The following is a 24,449-nucleotide window of genomic DNA, read 5'->3' as shown; positions in this document are numbered from 1 at the left end:
TGTGCAGGAAGCTCAGAAGCCAGCGGCATAGATAAGATGATTTCAGTCCCTCCTCCACAGAACAAAAGCTGTACGCATGATATACTGCCTTAAATACCTCAGGACACTTTGGGTGCTGTATTCACTCCAAAACTGCCTAAATATGTGAAACATGCACTAATGAGAACGCACCCTATATATCCTGCTACCCGACTGTGTTTTTTTCCCCTCCCAAATCTGCACCATGACATCAATACATGTGGACACACAAATTATGTCCACATTGTTCTGAGGGAGAACGAAATAATGAAAGAGAAAAAAAAAAGAGGCAACGCTTTACAGTCAAGAGGAAAAAACTCTTATGTTTATTAGCCATGAATTTCACATTGTGAAAAAAATCACATGTACAAAATAATGTCATAAAAAATAGAAATTAAACTCTTACATGACGAGAGGAAAAAGAAAAAACTGATGCAAGCTGACAGTGTTTTGTTTTGGGTTTTTTTTTTCTTCTTCTTTCTTTTTCTGTCTAATTTACATCATTTATGCAGAGCAAGACGCTGAGCTCAAAACATGAGCCAGCTGGATTTCCGGATAAAACAGGGCAGGAGCAGAAATGGTGGAAATGCCATTCAGCAATTAGGTGCAAATTGAAGGGGGCATTCATTACTTTGCTGTTGCCAGGGAAGCTTGTGTTGTATTGGAGGGGTGGAGGGGTGGCTGAAACGTTCCTGTCCGATTGGTGGAGCCTGAAGCTTTAAGCTCAGTGGTTGGATGGGGTCAACATTATGGAGCCACAATGGTCCCTGCAGAAGTGTCCAAACTGCCAATAAAAGGGAACTTTTTGGGTGGCTCGAGGAGCTCGACTCAGGATTTATGGGGGCTGTATTACCCCGCCACCCCCGCACATATTGAGCTGAAAAAACATATAAAACATCACTTCTTACATTGAAAGTCAATGAATCCATTAATATTCAATTGCAGAATGTCAATGTTCACTTAGACGGACACACAGACAAAAACACTGATTCGAGTTGCCATGTTTTTTTGTTTCTTTTTTGTTTTTCTTCAGATGCAAGTGATCAAGACATTCACTGCTTTTTTTGGTCATCAGGACCTTGCAATTTTTTATTTTTTTTTGTTTTTTTAAATGTGTATCAATGACACTATGGTGAAAAGCACTGCGGTGTCTGCCCTTAACAATGCACAGCTTTACTGGATTGAACTCTCTTCTAACCTTCATGTTAGAGAAGACTGTGGGTTAGCCAAGTTAGCACACGCGACCGTCTCTGCAGCTGTCCTTGAGACAGCTGCAGAGACGGTCGCATTCTCGAGCGTGTCAGGGTCGCTCTGTGATGTCCCCCGGTAGTTAATGGGTCACATACTGCGCCATTCTAGCAGTCTGTTTTTGATTTCTGCGCTTTGGGCCAATTTTAAGGCAAGTTTGGACCCAGGTTAGAGCTTGAAGAGGATATATTGGAAGTAAAAATGCCATTTTCAGTCTTTTGGCTTTATTCATAACTGCTTCACGTCGTCAGTAATGTGAGCCATTCTGCCTGGTCCATCAGAAATAGCTGAAAACACGGGGAGAGATGCACTTCTGTGTCTTTTGAGAAGTTCCTCGTGGGAGAAATAAAAGACAGAGAGAGAGAGAGAGAGAGAGAGAGAGAGAGAGAGAGAGAGAGAGAACTGTGCAACACGCAGCCCCACTGAGATCCAATAAAAACACAACACCTGGCCATGCACGACACAACCCTAACATACATTCACAAATGAATGCAAGCAGAGGAGGAAATAAATAGGATTAAACATATCAACATAACAAGAGTAGTATTCATTTGCCATATAAATTAAGACTACATTGCAGCAGAATTCAAGGAGAAGCTGACGAATTCTCAGTTTTGCGTTGAGGCGACGGGATCTCGGTTGACCGCAGGGACGAGTTCATGCCGGTTTGACTGCTTCCCTATGAGTGGGCATGCTCTAGAACAACTTGATGACTCAGCGAGCAGGTCACCGCTTTTTTAATCACAATAACAGTTAGCACAGTTGGTCTTTTACAGCATTATGTTGCACGGTGGGGTGGTTACGGGCATCAACGCGTATCTGCAAAGCGACGTGCGGCTTGAGGTCACGATCTTGAGATCACCCTCCGTCCTCAACGTCAGCTGGTGCTGGTCGTCGATCACCTCCAAGACTAGAAGCGACAGCAAATCTGTCAGAGCTTTGAAATTAATAGTTACACTCCAGTTTTGTTTTGTTTTGTTTTTTTGAGCTTATAGAAGTTTGAAATAAGCGAAAGAGAAACGAACAGAAGAGCTTATTCATCGACAAAAGGGGGGGGGGAGTTGCTCCTTCATTGTGCCTTTTTTATATAATAAAACTGAGTCCCCTTTGTTCTTCGGCACTCCTATCATTGCGTTCCCCCTCCCTCAATCTTCAACAGAACGTCCGTCATGCTATACATAATTTTTTTTGTCTTTTATTTATTTTATTTTTTTTAATCGTAGAGAAAAACAGCAATGTAGATCCTCACAAGCCTGCCATGACTTAAATGGGCAAAAATACAGGTTGTGTGATATGTTTGCGGGACTCCTACGGCAGCATGAAAGCACGAGTCTGATGTGCCACACAAGGTCGGAGTTTTGTGCCTCGTATAACAAGCAGCAGTTTTGTTTGGTTTCGGTTTGCGTGAAATGTTGTTGTTTTTTTCCCCCCCTCCCGTCTCAGAAACCAGAGATGACGTCACTCCGGCGAAGCGTTGTCCAGCCGCAACATCAAAATCTGAACACGGGCGTCTGTACATCACTGCTCAGAGTCTCTCTCTCTCTCTTTTTTTTCTTCTTGTTTCATAGGAAGAGCAATGCGTGCTTCTTCACAGGGGCAGAGACCAGTAGATGATGCAAAACAGGGAAATCTGAGGAGGAGAAAACAATGAATCGTTAATGAGATGCATGAGCAAACAAGGCAGAGCAGTTTAAAGGTGACTTTTAATTATTCAGAAGGAGAAAAAGAACAGTAAAAAAAAAAAAACCATAACACATATATGGGGAAAACAGCTCCTGGATCATCCTGATATTTTTTTTTTGAATTTTTTTTTACAGAGGGAATGAAATAAATGAAACATCTGTGAACTGTTACACAAATCTACTTGATATACTCCTAAATTACATTTTATTCATTCATTATGATCTCACATAAACTGAAACCTAAATAATCAACTTAGAAATAAGCAGACATCTCACATACAGACTCTAAAAACAGCCTGTCAACACTGTGGCTTATTGCAGAGTTAGTATATTGCATTACACTACACAGGCCTTGATGATGTCTCCATTCTGTCTCCTATGCAATTCGGTAAATTCGCCAACTCTGTTCCTTCAGTTCAATCTGGCCTCCATCCAGCTTCTTATCTTCCCCTTCTGCCGACTACACTTTTCACTTCTGAGTGCATTTTACACTGAAGAGTTTCACTTTGACCTTTCCATTTTTAATGCGTTCGAATAATAAGTACCTGGCAGCCCATCTGGATGGAGCCTTGGCCGACCTCGAACCTCCTAATGTGGGTGTTTTATCATCAGCTCTCTTTATGTGTAAACAGACTTTTCTCATTCAGTTGCTTCTTGTAGTGGAGGTTAGAATGATTATCTCATGTAAACTTGCTTCAAATCCATCAAGTACTAAATCAACATCATTTAAGTTGCGTTTGCAGAGGTGTAATTTTGAAAGTAGCAGCGTCTTATTTGTCTGCTCCCTTTTGCAGCGGTTGTCCAGGTATGTCATTACAGCTTGCACTGTAGATGTGGTGAGAGTTGACAACAGAGGTACTTCCTGTTGCAAACAAAACAAGACTATAACTAAATTTGCCTCCGATTCTTATCACCAAAAAACCCCCCCAAATAACCTATTTTTTCTAATTGCAGCGTTAGAGCCAGGACGTTTGCTTTTTAGCCTGGCGACAACTGAGGAAAAATAGAATATCTGAGTCTGCCAAACTCATTGATTACGTTTACATGTGGATTTAATCTAGAAGAAACCCAAAGGAATAACAAAATCAAACGAGCGTTTTCACAGTTTATTTATGCTAAACCCTTTTTGGTTGTCGCTTTGTGGAATTTTAAGTTTCGAGTGCCACAACTGTCAGAAATGAATTTGTGTTTTTGCACTTTAAGCCCTTTCATACAAAAGCTAAACAGGTTTTTCAGGCTTGAATGGGTTTTAATGTTGTATTCTCTAACATGAAACCTTTGGTCAAATATGCCTCTAAAACAAAGACACTCCACCTTTACAGACATGATCTTGCAAAATGTGTTTACTAAAACCTTTAGATGTGTCTCTCGGTGTTAGATTTGAGTGGAGAATTTGGGAAATGAGGTCAGGCCTGTCGTTTACCAGTCACTCTTAGTGGTATTAATATTGATATCATGCAACCTTTTACTTAATAAGTGACTTAAAAATGTAGATTTGAAAATTGCACTCATTGGCCAGGGTATACATCAGTAAACTAAAAATACAACAATCACAAACGTTTGTCACCAACTGCAAAATTCCCAAAACAAAGGACTAATGAATAATAACTGACAACAACTTCAGTGTTGGTCTACAAAAAGACATTTTCCCTGCAGCACTGTTTAGCTGCTGGCTGCAATTCCATATGAATAAAAGCTAAGTTAATAGTTCAGTAAGCAAACATGCAAACTTCCCATAATGTCAAACAATTCCTTTAACATTGTGCACACGTCTGACATCATGGAAAACCATTTAAACACTGTTATGGGAACTGGAATCCACATGAAGCTGATCAGGTTACTTCAGTCTAGTGTTTCCAGGAGCTGACTCATTTGTCGTGATAGTGCATTTAGTCATGCTCTCTGATTAACTGCATGACATGGGGGTATACTGTTATGTCTTTGATCTGAAAGTTAGATTTCAATCACATTTTTCCCCGTAATTTAGCTTTAAAAGTGACTGACCGTGTCTCTGATCAAGATAATCTCTGAAAGACTCCTGCATATACAGCCTCCACAACCACATAAAAGAAACTGACATTGTGCTATTCTTTGATTTTTGTTTCTTTCTTTTTCTTTTTCAAGAAACAAAATCTAAAAAGGAAAATCTCAGACGAGTCTGAATTGTTCCTCTGGGAAAACTGAAAGAACTTCTTTTTCTCTCGCAGCTTTGAGATCCTTCTGTGAGGTCTAACATACTTCCTTTCCCTTTCAGTGCTAAATAGTCAGCCTTCTTTGCCATTCCTCCACATTTTGTCTTTTCAACGCGTTCAGTGAGTAGACTGTCAGTTGCCATGACAGGCGGGTGCACAAAAAACAAATTCTGTATTAAATTAGAGGCAGGATTATTCACTTCACCGAGCACTGTGTTGCACTCGCTTAAGAGATAGTTCAAACCTTCAGTCTACTCTCTCCTTTTCAGGGATGAGTCACCAGAAAGAAAGAACATAATAAAAAAAAATATTTCATCCTGTAAAGAGGAGGGACATCAATGCATTGCAGGAGTGGAAGCCTCTGTGAGCTGTTTCCTGGCATTATCAAACGGGAGACTGTGCAGAGCTGGACAGCTGGGGAGTCGCTCTGCTTCGCTCTGCTTCGCTCCTTTGCAATCCTCAGGAGCCAGTTTTCCCCCAAAAAAAGAGCCACACATTGCCTGTGTGGCTCTGTGTGAGGGCCTCGGTGAAGGCTTCAGGAATTGTCTGATGCGATGTGATCTTGGCCCTGCAGCCTGTATGCGCAGACAGATCAGGTTTCCCAGCTGACTACCCATGCTCTACATACGTCTGGCCTGTTTACCGTCAGAGCTGCAGAGCAGAGTTAGAATGAGGCCAAGAAGACACAGGCGGGAGCAGAGGAGACTGTCGCGAGCCTGACAGTAAATTCTCGGGCCACTACTACAGAGGGCGATACGTCTCTGGATTCCCTTAGAGGGGAAGGGCGGATGCTGTCTTGCCACGCTACAATTCTTCCCTCCTCGCTTCTCCTGGTGCCACTTCTTGCAGTCACCTCCGCTTGTAGCTGATGATGAATGGCTTCCGACAGCGCGTGAGTCGCGGGCCGCCTCCCTCACACCCAGCGCTAAGACCATAACCTCATCAAAGCAAGGCGACTGAGAGTGGATTAGCCTCGCCGGGGTGTTGTAGCCTGCTGGTGCGAAGCTTGTCTAATTGGCAGACCCCCTTTCCCCTCTTAGAGAGATTTCCCCCACAGGAGCAATAAAAGTATCCTATTCTCTTTCAATTACCCTCTCTGTCCTTCGGCCCATCCCCACAGCAACATAACTCACTTAACTAACGCACACAAGCCCCTATCATCCCCCCCCCCTCTGGTCCAGCCCTCCCACCTCTGGATCGAACTCCACCTACCTTCTGTGTTTGAAAGTCTGAGAAGCCTGCACTGTGAAAATGCTCTTTCAGTCATAACTTTATTCTTTTTGCAAGTAAAAAAGCAATTTGCTGATGGATCAAGTGAAAATTGCTGTTGAAATTCAAGATATAAACACTTAAAATGAGCCAGTAGACCAGGGGCGTCAAACACGTTTCAGTTCAGGGGCCACATACGGCCCAATTTCATCTTGAGTGGTCCAGACAGGTGAAATAGTACCATAATAACAACCATAGTGGACCGGATTGGAGCCTCTTGCCGGTCAGTTTTGGCCCCCTGCTCTAAACCCTAACGAAATGTCATTTATCCAAGTGAAACTTATAACAAATGCTACGATATATTTTGGCCTGTGCAATTCCATGTAATTCTGAATTTTAAATTCTGAACAATCCTGGCTACAACTGTGTGGACAGTTGGATGATAAACTGTTTACAAATATCATCTGTTGGCTTTCTCTACATGTTTAAGTTTATTATTCATGGCTAGCATTTATAAAGATGTTCCTTTGTGTCTCTTTCATTCTTTGCAAATTTTCTAAACCTATCATCCATGATAGTAGAGCTTATTGTTCATCTCTAAATGTAATACATCAGTATGTTTCTTCATTATGTTTGTTTTCCATTAGCTTGATACTTCAAAGTTCCTTCATCATTCCAAGTGAAATTTCTTTTGAATATCCTCACTGACCCCATATTTCCCAAGAAAAAAACCCCCATCAAATCCTTCAAAGAGGATCTGCAACAGCTTAGCACTGGCCTTGTGTAACGCTGTCAGACTCTTGATGTTGAGTTTTGAAGAAAAAGCAATAAAAATCGATGCTGTAAAACCAGAGATATATATTCCCCTTGTCAAAACTCGGTGCTTACATGCTGGCGGCCGGGTCGGAGACTCAGGTGTGTCATGTTTTCCTTGAGCAAAAAGGTGAAGAGTGGGCTAAACTCGTGGCTGACTCCACACCTCCATATCTTTTGTACGTATTACGTTTTTCATGGTTTTTATTCACTTGAGGCATTTTTGTCGAGTGTCGTGCAGCTCCCAGTGGTGCCAGAATAGATTCCTCACAACTTTTCTCACCTATACCACAGAACTCCTCAAGGCATGGAAAATCAGCAACACAAGAGCTTGAACTCACCTGGTGGGAGAGCGCACAAGTAGACAGGATTCGGAGCTCAGGCAGGCAGATGTTTCCAGGTGCTGACGAAAGCCGTAGGAATGAGCGAGTATGGCACAGTAGTGATGCTGTTCCACGCGTCCAGCGTGGGGTCGTAGCAGTCCAGCGTTTTACACCGCTGCGTGCCAAAGTACCCACCCACCACGTACAGTTTGTTTCCCGATGCCACCGCCTGGCAGCTCATGCGCTTGGCCGTCACGTCGCCCACTTTAGTCCACTGGTAATTCTCGCTGCTGAACTTGTATGCAGAGCACGCTGAGAATTCCGTATCCCCGCCCATGACGAAGATCTGGTTCCCCAGCACGGCGGCGGCCGTGTAGCGCCATGGCTGCGGGCAGGAAGCGGGCACAGTCCATCGGTTCTCCTGCGGGTCGTAGCACTGCACCTTGGGGAGCTTATCATGGGTGACGCTGGTTCCTCCGAAGGCAAACAGCTTGAGCTTGACGCTGACCACCGCCGCATTGCTCACGCCCTCTCGGAGAGGAGCAACCATGGTCCACTTGTTTGCCACTGGGTCAAACTGCTCGACCTGTTTGAGCGACACTGATGGAGAAGCCGGGAGGCAACCGGTTGCGGCGGTGTGACCACCTACAACGTAGAGACAGTGCTTAAGCTCTGCCGATCCGTGGCCGAACCTGGCGATGAGCATTGGTGCAGCCTTTGACCATTCCTCGTGGACAGTGTCATAGACCCATACATCTTTGGACACGCCGTTCTCAGAGCCCCGCCCACCTGTGATGTACACCTTGCAGCCAATGGCACAAGCACTGAACTCCTTCCTTGGGCTGGGGATGTCAGCTTTCGGGATGATCTCTTTGGCCTTCTGGTCAACCAGGTACAACTTGTCACACATGAAAGTCTGCCCACCCAGAAGAAAGAGGGCGTGGCTGGTTTTTCTTGGTCGAGCACAAGGACTGTTTACGACTCCATCGTTCTGCAGGATCTTCAGCTTACAGCGGATGGCTTCATCCACCAGCTCTTTGCTCTTGGCCTGGTCATTGATGAGCTCTTCTGTCGAGACGTTTTCCATTAAAAAGATGGCAGGCAGCAAGGCGAGGCGGACTGTTCTCAAGAGCTCAGGAAGATGACAGTGCCTCCTTTCCAGGTCGTAGTTGATCCAATTAAGGGCAGCATCATAAACCAGTCTTTCATCTTCTGTTTCTAGTTCCTCATGTGATAAAAGTTGCACCACCATATCTTTGGGGAGTTGGAGGAAGTCTTCTGTCTTGCAGATAGCAGGGAAGTTGCTGAGGCACATCCCCCAGGAGAGCTCGGACAGCTTGGTACACTGATGGGCATCAGACAGAAGCAGCATACCGAGACAATTGGATGGGTGAAGGTTTCTCTCCAGGAATTCAGCACAAGCATCCCGAATGTCCTGAAACTCTAGCATGTCCCCAGCCTCCAGTAGAGACTCGGCATTCTCCTCGTTGATGACAACACGTGATGAGTAGGCATAATCCAGCAGGAGCTCTAAGACCTCTGGGTGGATGGAGTCACGGAAGTCGACCTCGCTGGCCTGGCTCTCCCTCAACCCCCCACTGAACATGGCCTCGAAGTAGCGGCTACAGGCAGCCAGGACAGCGCGATGGCAGGGGAAAGAGCGGCTACCGGCGTGAAGGAGGACATCTGTGAAAAGCCTCTGCTGCCGCAGCGAATTCAGGTGCATGAGGACGCTGTCAGCGTAGGAAGACTTATGAAAAAGGTAGATGTTCATCGAGCCAGTGCTGGCTCGTGACTTCCGGTTCTCATGGACGCACACGGACATTTTCATTGAATCCTGTAAAGGAGAAGAAAACAACACATTTGAACACTACTTATATTCAAAGCCAATACGGTACAGTGCTGTGCAGTACTATCATAGCATGAAGATTTTCTTGTTTGCCCTTCAAAGACATTCGTTGAGTTCTAAAGTTAGATCCAAGTTGAATGTGGAAGCAGCACGTAATTACTGTGAATCAGACTAATGCATATCAAATCCAAACCCCTGGCTGTAATTATTGCATATGAAAGTGTTGTGATGTTCATGAGGTAGTAATAACTCTTGACATCCATAATAACATTAATAATGCGTGTGTTCAGAAGAAAGAATTGCATTTCTCCCCAAGACAAAGGCATTTATAAGGAGATCAAATGTTTATAAATTTAAAAAAAAAGAAAGAAAACAGCAGACATTTGGGATTTATGAAGGTCAAGTGATAACAATTGTCAGAGGGCTCTTCCACTTTCAGCTCGGAGCAGTGCTAATCCCCCTCTTTCACAGATACCGTGATTTACAAGCAAATGTCCCCTTGCAAAACTCCTTGAGAAAGAGGAGAGAAAGAGACAGCGGGGCTCTTCAAAGCCGCTGAGAAATGCACAGAGTTAACGCCACTCCCCTCGCAGCAAATCACAGCTCCCATCCTCACTGTCCTCACTTTGTCCTCGCTCAGAAGTCACTTTCATTCCACCCAATTTCTAGACATGTCAAGAGCCTCCCGCGGTCTATTTACAGAGGCATGAAGTTCCTTTCTGACCTTGTGAATTCACAGCTGACTGATTGTTTGAGCAGACCCCCCCCCCCCCCCAAGTACGTAACCTGCTCCAGAGCTGTAGCTCCCTGCAAATATTTCAATAGAAGTCTGGTATCAAAATACATACAGAAACCCTATCATTGTTTCGTATCAAATAAAGATTTGCTAAATTGTGTCATTTCCAACTTGTAATATGATTCTTTGAAATTGAAAACCATTCAATTGAAAATATTCTGACTTGCGTTGATGCTATCTTCTTAACTTATCTTGTGATATTTTCCTTTGCTGCAGAAACTACTTTTAAGCTGCTAAATCAAAGTCATCAAAGTGTGATAATATCTTGTCAAAATCATATGGAAGCATTAGAGACAGTAGGCAAGACAAAAAAAAAAACCAAGCCCACAATTTAACAAGGATCTTTCCCCCAAAGCGCAATATATTGGCAGCACAATAAATTGATGTATTCTCATAGCAGTATCGACATATATGTGTTGCAAAGAAGTGACTGAACTGCAATAAATTGTGTTTTCAATGACTCTACATTCGTGCTGTCCACGTCAAAAATCAATTGAGGGGGCTAGAAAAAAAGAGCAGTTATTTGGAAGAACAAATCTCAAAGTCAAAAAAACTTTCAAAACAACTACGGAAGTGTTTGTATTTCAAATCATGTCATCAGACACTCGACAAGATTATCACACATCCACCTGTGCAGCCGTAACCACAATCCTGAAACATTTTTCCTGTATAAAACAACCTGCAGCAGGTACTGACACAGACAGGCAGTAGTTGAAGCTTGTTTGTTGCTTTCCTTACTGACAGCAAACAGCTGCACCACGGTGAGCTTGCAACCTGCCAGTGTCCATAAATTCCAATGATTCCAAAGTTTGGTGGGTAAAATGAGTGCAGCAAAACCATCTATAAAATCTTTTTTCCAGCAGCGTGACCTCTTCCTCTGCCCTCAATTTATGTTTGCTCAGGACGCCGCGGACCCAGTGACATGCTGAAAGTAACTGTGGAGCGGCGGCACACTGAGTTTTTTTTTTTTTTAACATTAAAAGCATCTCTGATAATAATATAATCCATAGTCAACGACGGAGGTTAGGCCGCCAGTGAGAAAGTGTTTTACAAACTGAAAGTTGGTGTGTGTTTGCTATTCAAAAGACAGACAAAACTTCAAGACCAATCGAGTTCAGAAGTTCCCCGGGTGTCAGGAATGATTCGTCTCTATCTGAGCTGCAGAGAGGAGAGAGGGACAGTTTCCATTTCCCTTATGTTGCATCAGCTGCTCCCAAAACCCTCAGAATGCGGTCTCATGAATAGGCAATGGAGCAGGAAACCCTGCAGGTACAAATGTAGGTCCACTGGGGATTTCTTGTCTGTTGTGTCACTCATACCTCCACCTTCACACCTCGAGGGAGATTGAATAAAATGCTCAGAATTGTATTTATTTTTGGACAGGTGTTCATAATGCCCACTGGATAATGACTTTTCCTAAATCATGACAATACAGTGCTGTGTTTGTCACCAGCTAATTAAATTCATGTTTACATTACAACACGCCTGAACGACCGATGCCACCTTCAATTAGGACTGCCACTGTTGCACAGTCGTGCTATTTTGCTTTCTACCTTTGAAACAAAAACACGCATAATTAGGATGTTGCAGCAGTACTTCCAAGTAAACTCATGTCACATAAAAGCAAATGCACAAAGCCTGAGCTGTCTCTTTAAAATGTAAGAAAACGATCCTTTTTCAAATACATGAGTCATCACATTAGAATAACAAGAGATGGAATATGATTTATCGTAACTTAAAGAAGCACCGAGCCAAGCGGCAACCTTGGCTCGACAGGATTTATTGCATTCCAGCAGCGACGAAACTGGCAACTCGTCATCTACTGGCCTCTGGCTCAGCTATAATGAGAATACCCTTGCCTCGTCTCTCACCTGCACATGCCACCTCCTACACACACATACACACACACACACACACACACACACACACACACACACACACACACACACCAGCTCAGATTTTTCTAATTGGAAGTTGTAAGTGACTTGATTTGAATAAGTACCTCTATTAAGTCTGCCACTAAACTGAAGAGGGTTTTTTTTTTTTTTTGGCAAATGCCGATAATTAGCAGTAACCTTCAGTAGTTTGTGTCAGAGGCTCACAGCTGACAAGCACTCCAGTAAGTCCCGTGGGAACTTATAGGAATACGAAACGAGAATGCGAATGACAATAAAAACAAATGTGCTTTGGCAAGAGACACTTAAACCGAAGGCATGAGGAAAGATAAGTCTCACTGTCACGCTCCTTTCATTCAGACAATCTGCACTTCAAGCATACATTGTCTTAACTTCTGAAGTAATCATTTTATATCTTTTATGGCCATGTCATGCCCCATCTGTCATCTTTATAATGGCAGGGCATGACACAGCCTCACAAATGGCAACTTGGATGAAGAATTTCAAAGCCAGCACTCACTCACCTACTCAACCATTTAATCTTTTGTAATAACTTCAAATGTGACCTTAAGTTTCCTCCATGCACGAAAAGAAGACGATCACGAACACTGCAGTTGCGCTTTAATCTCCACGCCACCGTCTCTTTAAACTACATCTTGCTGTGTACAAGTATTTTGAAGTCCTCTGTGTAATTTGCATTTTTTTTTTTATATATCAAATGAATGAGGCCTGTTGGGCTGCACATGCACACAAAGACTGAAGGCAGAGGTAAACAAAGAGAGGAGCAGACAAACCAGACACTTAAACCATTTGCTCATTACAGGATAAAGCATGGATCACCGACTAAGAATGCAGCTGCTGAGAAATCTCTGTAAGTATCGCTAGAATTAAAAGTTATCCATTGTTGCCAATGTGCTCCTGTGGAGATCTGTTCCATTGTCGCATGTCAGTACAATCCAATAAGTAGGCATTCACTCATCTTTGACTTGAACTTGGACTTAAATATTATTAAAAGCATAGAAGATTGAGCCGATTTGATAATTGCGTGACATCAGCTTCACTTTGAGCTCGTCCAGTAAACGCTCAGAATTCCTGACAACTTTATTTCATGGGAAAAAAAATACTTCCCTTTATTATATGAAGATAAATATGTTATATGTACTAGTTCAAGGAAAAGTGATTAGGAAGTTAAGTTTGGCCTTGAAAGCCTTGTTTTGCATCTGAAAGGAGATTTTCTTTTTTCTTTTTTTTTATTGGGGGGGGGGTTGTGCCATATTTAAGAAGGGAATCATAACATTTTATTCTGATTCCTTCCCCTGCAGCCTCAAATCTCTCCAGTGTGGACTGAGAAGAAGAAGAGGAGGGAAAAACGATGCCAGCAGTGCCAGAGTGTGGTTGCTGGATGGCTGCGAAAGTTGTTATCCTCTCATCCCAGCGCACAAACCAGATCCGCAGGCACACAACCAGAACGCACACAGCACTACATGCCACACTCACCCAGCACCCAGTAAAAAAAAAAAAAAAAAAAAAAAAAAAGGAAAGAGGAGAGGCATGCACATGCAGCCAGCTTCTGGACTCGATCTGAGCCCTGGCTGGGCTGCAAGTCTACTTGAAATCATTGCCAGGTGTTCACAGTCAGCCATGCACTGAAGGAGAAGAAGGATGGGAGGGAGACACTTCAAAAGTAAACACCGGATCCTATGTGGACGCTACTGCGTTACATCTGGAGCGTGGAGGAAGGAGGGACACTTAATAGAATGCAAAACAAAGAGATGGCAGAATATCGATCCGCGCGCCTGCATTAATCTTGGATCTCCAACATTTATAGAGTGAAACCAGCTGTCCGCAAACAAACTGTGGCACACTGAGGGTGAAAAATAAAATCACATTATGGCAGCAAGAGGAGCGCGTGTTGCACCTGATGTCGGTTCAAAAAAAATAAATAAATAAATAAAACAACCATAAAACACCCTGAGCGCGCACGCGCCAGCACGAGGCTGTGGTCTAAAAAGAAAAGCCAAGAACTGATACGTTATCAGAGCAACACATAATCGTGTGGATTATGTATTCCCCTTCATTTTCAGTGAATGTCAACAGTTTTCTTGGCTCGCTGTTGCGCTTTTTCTCTGCGAGAATCCAGGAGTTTTCCATCACCTCTGAATGGGGAGACGCATCCGCCGCTGCAATGTGGAAAAACAATTGATGGCAAATGTGAAGCATTTTTAAAAGAAACGTTTTTACCTCTTTGGGTGAAAGTAGGAGTTCAATTGCGCCCGCAGTTTCCCTCGAACATGCCACTTCTGGAAGAGCCACGATGCAAGCCGTTTGCGCTCAGAAGAGAGAAACTCCGCGGTTATGTCCGACAAAAATGCTGCTGGATACTCTGTCAGGACGAGGCCGGTTTTTTTTTTTTTTTTTTGTCTCCACAGGTACCGGACTGTCCGCACGATTCCCCCCGAAAGATTTCAAAGAGGTTGGAGTCGAGTTGAACACACGAGATTGATGCGTTTTTGGAGACGCTCCTTCTGCACTGGCGCTCTGTTCCTGTGTGATGGTCCTCCGCCTGCGTTGCGCTCCTAACCCTCTCTCTCTCTCTCTCTCTCTCTCTCGCCCTCTCTCTCTCACACAGATCGATGGGTGTGTTTACAGCCAGAAAGGGGAGGGAGGGAGGAGGAAAACCCAGAGAGAAACAAAGAGGAGCATGCATGAGGATGTTGGAGGAGAGGAGTTGGTCTTTCATGGCAGAAGTCAAAACGCCCCCTTATAAAAACATTGGTAATGTTTGAATTAAAAAAAAAAAAAAAAAACGCTAGACCATCGCAATTCATTACATGGAATAGAATTGAATTGAAGTCTTTATTGTAATTATACATGTATAACACATTTAGACAGCTGTTTCTTTCACAATGGAAAAGAAAAAAAACAACAACAATATTGCTATATATCAACAACAACATATATTAATAAGAATAAAAACAACTGTGGCCCTGAACCTGCGTTCAAATTGTCAGTGTAAGATATGAGCAGCACCAGGAATTACTTTTAAAACGTTTTAAATCATTTTTGTTTTCACACAAAACTTTGAAATAGAATTTAAACCCAATTTCATGCTCATTTTATGTAATGTAAGCTCAATGACAGATTATTATTCAAAGAAATTCACATTACTAGGTGACTCACTTATTCATTGATAAGTTAATTAGTTAGTCACTAGTGACCTCACTCACTCTCTGATTAAATCAATAATTTACTAGTTAACCAAGAAAGTCACTAATAAACTCACTCATTCATTAAGTGACAAAGTAAGTCGCTGGTTGAATTAGTAACTAGCTCCCTTATTAACTTACTCTCTTGCTGATGAACCAACTATACACTTTACTGATTAACTAAGAAACTAATCAATGAATCACCCACTTTTCAATAAAAAAATAACTAAATCACATCAAACTAACTCACAAATTAACTCACTCAGTAATTAACTGACTATTTAAATAATAAACCAACCCACTAACCATTACTTTCACTTATTTATTCACTTAACACTTGACATATTCACCCAATTATTCTAAGTTTAAGTAACTCAGAAGTGTAATTTACTTCTACAAAGTCTATTTTACTTTGCATTTTGAGGCAGTGAGGTGACACATTCAGTTTGTTGGTTCAACTTGTTCATGCGTTAAACAAATATCAGCAGTTTGTGAAATTGTGTGTGATTTTTACTTTCTCACCTGTTGAAAAAACTTTTGCCAGGCACCTCAAACTCAAAAGAAGTTACCTCAAATAGAATAATATGATAATATGCACTGTATGTAATACTGCTCTGTCAAATAAACTGCGTGTTCAGGAAGTACTTAAAGAACAAAATGTAATAATCTCAGGAGTAAACAAGGTCTTTGGCAAAATAATGAAATAAGACCCAGCCAGCATTGTGACTGGAGCTCAGGGGGAAATTAAAGGTGATGTTTGTGTCATTCTTTGTGACTTAAAAAAAACAACAGGGACATATTTTACAACAAAAACATTTTGAGGAAATACCATAAAGCCAGGTTGAGTCACAGTGGCCCAGCGTGAAGCCCTATAGGATTATAAAGGCATTGTGGTTTCTGGTCGGGGTAGCCGGGGACGGGAAGTCCAATTTTATCCCCGGACATCTTGTGTGAGTCACATTTTGTGGTGCTTGGTGATGGTACATTTGGCTGTGACTGAACTCCTCACCAGACCCGCCGAGGCCATAATGGAATTGTTTGGTTTGTTTTTAATGTGCTGTGGTGATTACAGAGCTGCTACTGACTCACACCGTTTCTTTTCCCGTCAACTATTAATAAGGGGACGGTAATGATTTTACTGTAGCTTCAAATTCAGGACAATACAGCATTGCTCATTAGAGAGATGCATTAGTGTGAGCTGATGCTCTTTTTTTGTTTGTTTTAATCTACAACAGGAGGGACATCTACTGGAGAAAATGTTGGAACTGAAACCAGTCACAGAGGCTAAACAAGGTGAACTATCCCTGTGGTACCTTTAAAGGGTGTTTTCTTCAATTATGGATTTTCTTTTTCCCTCACATCTATGAAACCATTTGCTTCTCACCAACGAGCACTAATGAAAGGGATTTGTTTTCAGAAATAACCCGTTGTCAAATGTATGTATGGATCAATGTGTTATTCTTAATGATGTGCTCATTTTTCAGCTGACAGGTTCGACAAATTGATATTCTATTGATCCACTGGGATGCATTTAATCCACATTTTTCATAGTTAGTTTTAACAATCATAATAAACCTATCTCATTATGAGAAAGTGTCCAGTTCCAGTCTGCGTGCTGTTTGGCGTTCACCTGTTCTAGTTCATAGAAGGTGGATGGCTGTAATGGGAGTCAACCCAAAAGCCTTTATATGTGACACGAGTGACCCCTCGTGGACATAACTGTCATTGAACAATGCCTGGATTTTATTTGACGGCTTCAGCAGACCTGGGAAAGTAATATCAGATGGTTCGTTGTTTTGAGCAGATTTCCTCTTGCAGACATTTAACCACTGAACAGCAATGAAAAATAAACTTAGCATCTTTTCGGAGATATCATTTAAACTTCAATTTGCCTCATGTATCGTCTTCAGCAGGAAAATATGCATCCTCAATAACATGAACTCATGCAAACAACTATCGCTAATGTTTGTGTGAAACTTTGGAAAGCGAGCCACTGAGTTCAATGCTTAATCCATTTGTAAAACGTATGCCTTTATTTATTCATCAACCGAATTTCACAGTGGAGGAACAATTACAGCACCAAATGCATGGAAGTAATATGGATTATATACATTGAATACTTAGATATGAAACATATTTGCACATTAGCAACATACAAAAAGCATCAAAATGTATGTTTGGCAAATGTTTTTGTAAAAATGCTTCTTGGTAATAAATCCTATACTATTGGAAAGCTTCTCTATTTCCCTTTTAAATGGTGGATTCACTTTTCTTTTTTTTTTTTTAAGAATTTACTGTACGTGTTTGCGTGAAAGATTTACCAAATCTTCTCTGTCAATGTATGCAGTTTTTTTTTTTTTTTGCTGTTCTCTGGCGTTCTCCATCTTTGACCCTTCGGTTCAAGTTGCGCACACAGAATTTGGCAGTGAAGACGAGTCGTGGCAGATATTAGCTGAAGACATTCAACAGATCTTTTTATGGGCGCACGTCTGCAGGCAGCCTTGGTTCGTTTTCCGGTAAAGTAGTGAGCCCTCTCATTTTTATATCAAGAATGTCTCAGGGACATTCAGACTGAATGAGCATTGTGGATGTACTTCCTGTGTGTATGTGGATTTTCCCCTTGTCGCTCCTCTCATTTCCTCCTGCAGTCCAAAAATAACTGAAGTAAGTACCTCTGTAATGTTCTATCTATGATGTACTTTATTTATTTTATCCACAGGGGCAAATTAGAGTCACCAATCAAACTCAGATTTATTTGGACTGTGAGAGGAAACCAGAGAACCCTGTGAAAACTCACAACACACAAACTTCACAAAGGGCCCAGCTAGATTTTGAACCCGTGGATTTCTTAATGTGAGATGAGAGCTTTAACCACTGCATCACAGCTACTCCAAATACAACATTCCCAGTCATGTTGAACTGACTTTACCCATCGTGGGTCGGGCCAATAATCTAATCAAAAAAAAATTATGACACGTACGTGCTTCTATTTTGAATATATTTACAAAACAAAAATGGAAACTCATCATGTTGCAGTCGTCATATTGAGGAAAAGATATCTATGCATGTTTTGTGTCATCCTTGGTTGTTTTCTTTTTACATGTCATCAAAAAGATTAATATATATATATTTATATAGGACACAATAACAAAATACTCGATATCATGAGTTGGGGACATACATACAGTACGATAGGGTTAAGAACATGTACAATGAAATCATTGGCTTGGAATGATTAACACCCCTGTTATATTAGATGACAATATGCAAATGTTCAGTATGTTTTAAAAGAAATGTGCGAAGTATTTCTCGTCTCGCTCACCTGATTCACCTCACTCGTTGAACAAAATGGCGCGGCCCCTTTAAATCCCTACGCCTGCTAAGCCCCGCCCCCGCCCCGCTGCCCCTAGACCTGTCAAGCTCGTCCGCCTACCGATTAGCCTTGTGACTGTCCGCGCCTCCGTAAACATGGTCCTCGTCCTGAAGTTTGCAGCCCTGTGGCTGTCTCTCGGCCTCGGCCAGGGGCTGCAGTTTAACGACGACAGAGAGGAGGCCCAGCCGCTGGCGCAGCCGTCAAAATACGGCTCCCTGTGGCCTCTGCCGCAGGAACTGAGCATCATACAGTCCTCGTTCAAGTTGAGCAGCTCCAGTTTTAAAATTGTCGACTCCAAACAGTCTTCGGCTGGTCCGAGCTGCAACATCCTGCAGAATGCGTACAGGAGGTGAGGTTTTATTCATAGTTTGTTCACATAATTTGGTTTTCCACCTTTTCCGCTTGTTTATACGGAGACACACTTTCGTGACGCGTTCACGGACCGGCACTACTTTGTCTCTTTCTCTCTCTGCAGGTATTTTGAATACATGTTTGGTGTGGCCAGAAAACAAGGGGTGGGCAAAAACGGGCGATCGGGCCCCTCGGAGCTGACAGAGCTGCAGGTGTGGATCACATCACCTGACTCGGAGTGTGACGGCCACCCGAGTATCACTTCTGACGAGTCATGTGAGTCTGCCTTCTTCCTCATTGATAAAATAATCGCCACTGTTGAGTGCGCATGCGCAGAGTGCCACGCGAGTTGAGATTTGATTTTGTGTTTTTAAACTTCATAACACTATATTTCAAGGTAAAGTCTGTTATATACAGGTTTTTTTTTAAGCTTAAAGCTCCATATTCAACTATTGATGCTCATTCAAGAACTGCACAATCAGATGTTGTTTATAATAGATCATTTTGGATGACAGTCCATTTGAAATGCATCAATAACTTTTATTATTTAGTTATTGAAAAAGTTTTCAGAATTAAATGCTATTTTCTTACATATTTAAAAAAAACCTGCCCATTTGAATTTGCTTAGCACAAAACACTACTTTGAGACTTGGTTTGTCCTTTTCTTTATGTATGTTGTGCCCATTAAAGTGACAATGATGATTTTGCAGATGAACTGATGGTGGATCAGCCGTACGCTGTCCTGATGGCACCGAAGGTCTGGGGAGCCCTGCGAGGTAGAGTGACGTCAGATTATCCAACCATAATGTTAATAAGCAAACAAAGATACGTTTGTGAATCATTTCACTTCTACTGTTGGATGTTCCTCTAAAGTTTAACCCACGGGGTTTATTTTTCTGTAATGACAGATTACACCCACTTTCATATTGGGTACCACTCATTGCACAATTACAATAAATGAATTTTGTTGTGTCATAAAATCATCATATCACAAAGTTTTGTTTTTTTTTTACTTTTGCAGGTCTGGAAACTTTCAGCCAGTTGGTGTATGAAGACGAATATGGAGCTGTGAGGACATTTTGCATCTCCGGGTTTCATTGTGGTGTTTGAGTAGAGCTACGTTCCAACTGTTGCTTTCACTTTTATCATTTCAGAAAAACATCAATGTCACAAAAATCAAGGACTTCCCCAGATTTGCACATCGAGGCATTTTACTGGACACCTCCCGACATTACCTCCCTATTAAAGTCATCCTGTCCACTCTGGTACGTGGAGAATACTTTCTTATGATTTTGTCTTTACTGTTTTTACTATTCTTTAAAAAAAAAAAAAAACTCTTTTTATCCAGGAAACGATGGCCATGAACAAATTCAACGTGTTCCACTGGCACATCGTCGACGATCCATCGTTCCCATACCTAAGTCGCACGTTCCCCAATCTGAGCCAGCAGGTCCGTAGCATAACTATGCAAACTTAAGTTTTTTTCCCCCTCCTTCTTTTATACCATTTTTATGCCATTTTGTGCTTTAAAACCTGTCGACAGGGAGCGTACCACCCGTACACGCACGTGTACACACCAGCCGACGTGAAGATGGTAATCGAGTTCGCTCGTCTGCGAGGCATCCGCGTCATCCCCGAGTTCGACACTCCGGGACACACGCAGTCGTGGGGGAAAGGTAGTTGATGAAATCTAAAAAAGTTGTTTCCGTCGGGTTGCCGATCTCTAATGGGCTACATTTCTTTTTCCTTTCCTTTCCTTTCCAGGCCAGCCGGGTCTACTCACACCGTGTTACTCTGGAAGTCAACCCTCCGGCTCGTTCGGGCCGGTGAACCCCATCCTGAACACCACCTACGACTTCATGTCGCAGTTCTTCCAGGAGATCAGCACCGTGTTTCCCGACGCCTACGTTCACCTGGGAGGAGACGAGGTGGACTTCACATGCTGGTAAGACAAACTTGGTGGGGGGGCAAGAAAACCGGTATTACAGGTCCTGCTATTATGTGGATTCAGTTTCTGTGACAATGTTGACCTGCATGAAATGAAGCCTGTGATTGACTATAAACTGGACACAGGACAAAAAGACTCATTAAAAAAAGTAATTGCAGTGTGATTTTTTTTTTTTTTAATTTGTCACTTTTGCTTTGATATTCATTGCCTGGCCGCAAAACTAATTGCCCACGTGGTGGATGATGAAGTTGAACTTAGTTTTGCTCCACAGGAGATCCAACCCGGACATCCAGCAGTTCATGGTCGACCACGGCTTCGGACAAGACTACAGCAAACTAGAATCTTTCTACATCCAGAGGTTTGTTTCTTATTGAGCTCCTCTTATTCAAAGATGAAATGATGCAGTTTTAAGTTGTTTTAACTTTTTTTTTTTAACTGATAGACTTTTGGATATTGTTACCACGACAAAGAAGGGATACATGATCTGGCAGGAGGTCTTTGACAACGGGGTTAAGGTGGGATCCTCCTCATTTCTCTCAATACTAACTCAAGCCAATGAGTATTGCTGCGCGTCACACTTTAAAAGGCTCAAGTGGGTATTTTTAACGGTGGCCCAGAAGGGTCATGACCTCGCCAAAGCCCCCGGACTACTGCAAAACAGTCTGACGGGCCCACGGCAGAATCCTGGAAAGTTTTTCTGGAAATCTGAAAAGTACATGAACCAGATAAGCGATAATACACCTTTTACTTATGAAGAATCGTATTTCTAACTTTCCATAAAAAATATTTGATTCAACCATGTTTTTTTTCAGTCCACATTATAAAAGTTTTTTTTATAACATTCATGCACCAGACTGATACAAGTTTCACTTCTCAGCTCAGCTGCTTCACATTTAGCTAATCACTTTTGCTTTCTCTTTAAAAAAAAAAAAAAAAAAAAACTCCCTAGAATCTCACAGCTTGTGTGCTATTTAAACTCCGTGTATGGCAGCTTGTCTTTTTTTTTTTTTTTTAAATAATTGCAGCTGAAGCCAGACACGGTAGTGCATGTGTGGATCGGTGGTGGGAGTAATGAAGAGCTGAGCAAGGTGACGGCTTCGGGATACACCACCATCCTCTCCGCCCCATGGTACCTAGATTATATTAGCTACGGACAGGACTGGCAGAAGTACTACAAGGTTGAGCCGCTCAACTTCAACGGTTAGTTCTCCTACTTTAAAAAAAAAAAAAAAGAAATGGTTGAATTGAAATTTGTTGAAGGAAAAAAGTGGATTTTATTCAGCAGGCTTACCCTTTTGATAAAATGTAGTATAAAGCAGATTTAAAGTGGACATGAGGCTGCGGGGTTGGTGGTTTGAGCAATTTATTTTTTCTCGCCCTGGAGACTTAACACATACAAATAAGTGTCATCGTGACAAGACTACACGCACATCCTCAAGGCTGGAGAGATTTCTTGATAAGCAACTGTAAACATGGGCGTATCTGCAAATGTACAATGAGGAACAAAACAAAAGGTTTTCAGGTGAAAGGTTGTAACATTGTCTGTGTTCCTTCCCCTTCCCCGACATTTTCTCTCTCTCGTATCTCACCCGTTAACGCGCTTGTGTGCGCCCCGTAGCTGAAAGCAGACACACTTATCCACGTTTGGAAAGGAAGCGAGCAGCAATACCAGCACGAGATGGCAAGAGTAACGTCCTCAGGGTACCAGACCCTGCTGTCCACTCCCTGGTACCTCAACCGTATCTCCTATGGCCAGGACTGGCATGACGCTTACAAAGCCGACCCGCAGAGTTTCAATGGTTCGTGTCTGCATTTAAATTTGTAAAGGACCTTTTTTTTTTAACGGGTCATTATTGCTCTGTATTTACACAAGTGTGGGACTTTGCCTTGTGGTGCAATTCAGTTTTATTAGTCTGCGACATCATCCACCTCTTAACCTACATTTGAAATTTAATGAAGTGAATCATGTGTAAGCCTGCTGAATAGACTTGCCTGTTTTATCATATTACCACGTGTTTGGATTTCAGATTAGTTGTTATTTTTATTCATCACTCTTGTCCAGGGTAGCATTAGATTTCATGTGGCTGTTAAATTATTCTGACATCATCAAATCTCACACTTTCAAACAGGAACTGAGCAACAGAAGAAGCTTGTGATTGGTGGAGAAGCCTGTATGTGGGGAGAATATGTGGACGCAACCAACATCACACCCAGACTCTGGTAAGGCTCTTTTTCACTTCCTTTCTTTCTTTTTTTATTTGGCATTTGCCGACCTATTTGAAATCTTATTTTTCTTATCTAATTGTGAAAGTCACTTTCTTATTTTTAGTCCTTCATTTTACAGTATAATAAATCCTGATTTTACATGCTGCATGGACGGATAATTTTGCTTGTTTAAGTAACTTGTTTTCTCAACTTTTACATTTATATTTTGTATCGGGGCTCTCATATTTTATGCAGTGTTCTTTAATGCATTTCATTGGCCACAGTTAAAATTAAACTCTCACTGAAAACAAGCCATCTGAGCTTTTCTCTTTTATAAACGTCTTTTCAAATGAAACCTTTATCAACAGAACCCGGCATGCAGTACCTGGTGCTTGTCATTTGACTCCAGCATCATCATAGCTCCATAGAAAGTCTTGAGATTTCTGCCTGAACGTGTTAAATCCATTTCTAATATAGATTTTCTTCATCATAAAGAAGAGATGCGTTTGTAATGTTGTTCACTTTGTTTTAAAAACACAGCCACGTCACTTTATCCTGCCTGTTGTCGTCTCTAGGCCCCGTGCCAGCGCCGTGGCCGAGCGGCTATGGAGCAATCAAAAAGTGACCGACATCAGCGACGCCTACAACCGGCTGTTCGCGCATCGCTGTCGTTTGGTGGAGTGAGTATCAGAGGCCTCTTTTATACCCGCATTTCATTCAAACCAAGTTATTTATTTAGACCCCGTTCACACGACGACAAATTTTGAGTGCGCCCACAAAATTTTCTCCACTTTTTGGTCACGTGAAACCTTGTCGTGTAAACGGGGCGTTAGAAAACTCATCCTTAATAGATTTCTAACTGCACATACGGATGATTAAAATCTCACCCCATCTCGTGTGAATGTTCACCTCCAAGGCGCGGGATTCCAGCGGAGCCGCTGTTCTCCGGCCACTGCCCACGAGAGTACAAAGCTGTGTGAAAACGACTGCAAGGCGACTGGAGGTGAAAAGGGAAAGACGATCCACACACTATCAAAAAAAAAAACACGATTACATTGGAAAGCGGTGAAAAATCAAATGCTGAGCTGCTTTTTGTGCGGACTTTGCAGCAGTGAAATGCATCGTCCTTTTTAACGCTACTTAACTAAACCTTCAGTTGCTTTTAATGTCGGACATTTCTACATTTTAAATTGCACTTTTTTTTTTTTTACTTTCTTGTTTTTTTAAATGAATGTTTCTATACGAGATTTACCAATAAACTGGTGATGATTGAAATCCTGCTTGGTGTCTTTTATTTTTGATCCAGGAAAACACACAGTGCATTAAATACACTGTCCTCTT

At 42.1% G+C, this 24,449-nt stretch overlaps 2 protein-coding genes across 5 annotated transcripts; one reads left to right on the top strand and one right to left on the bottom strand.

The window, feature by feature from the left end:
• Nucleotides 1-327: 327 nt before the first annotated feature.
• Nucleotides 328-14,438, bottom strand: enc1 (ectodermal-neural cortex 1). Its single transcript, XM_080510023.1, has 3 exons — nucleotides 14,267-14,438; nucleotides 7,504-9,322; nucleotides 328-2,896 (listed from the first exon to the last, which is right to left on the bottom strand). The coding sequence occupies exon 2, from the start codon at nucleotides 9,314-9,316 to the stop codon at nucleotides 7,541-7,543; it is 1,776 nt and encodes a 591-aa protein (XP_080366149.1). The 5' UTR covers nucleotides 9,317-9,322; nucleotides 14,267-14,438; the 3' UTR covers nucleotides 328-2,896; nucleotides 7,504-7,540.
• A 4,229-nt stretch (nucleotides 14,439-18,667) lies between these two features.
• On the top strand, nucleotides 18,668-24,383 carry hexb (hexosaminidase B (beta polypeptide)). Of its 4 annotated transcripts, XM_080510511.1 has the most exons (15): nucleotides 18,668-18,953; nucleotides 19,080-19,231; nucleotides 19,666-19,731; nucleotides 19,977-20,023; nucleotides 20,110-20,220; nucleotides 20,304-20,405; nucleotides 20,499-20,631; nucleotides 20,720-20,900; nucleotides 21,175-21,261; nucleotides 21,346-21,418; nucleotides 21,929-21,991; nucleotides 22,522-22,702; nucleotides 23,033-23,123; nucleotides 23,684-23,788; nucleotides 24,025-24,383. In XM_080510511.1, exons 1-15 carry the CDS (start codon nucleotides 18,700-18,702, stop codon nucleotides 24,086-24,088), a joined length of 1,710 nt encoding a protein of 569 aa, XP_080366637.1. In that variant the 5' UTR covers nucleotides 18,668-18,699; the 3' UTR covers nucleotides 24,089-24,383. The 4 variants fall into 4 exon arrangements, with proteins under 4 accessions (XP_080366637.1, XP_080366638.1, XP_080366639.1 ...); XM_080510512.1 differs by lacking the exon at nucleotides 21,929-21,991; XM_080510513.1 differs by lacking the exon at nucleotides 22,522-22,702 and having other exon boundaries at nucleotides 21,929-22,103.
• The last annotated feature ends 66 nt before the right edge of the window (nucleotides 24,384-24,449 follow it).

This window comes from Blennius ocellaris (assembly GCF_963422515.1).
Source record: "Blennius ocellaris genome assembly, chromosome: 15".
Classification (NCBI taxonomy): Eukaryota; Metazoa; Chordata; class Actinopteri; order Blenniiformes; family Blenniidae; genus Blennius; species Blennius ocellaris.
Note: the sequence above shows the minus strand (reverse complement) of the source record. Positions and strands in the feature narration are given on the sequence as shown.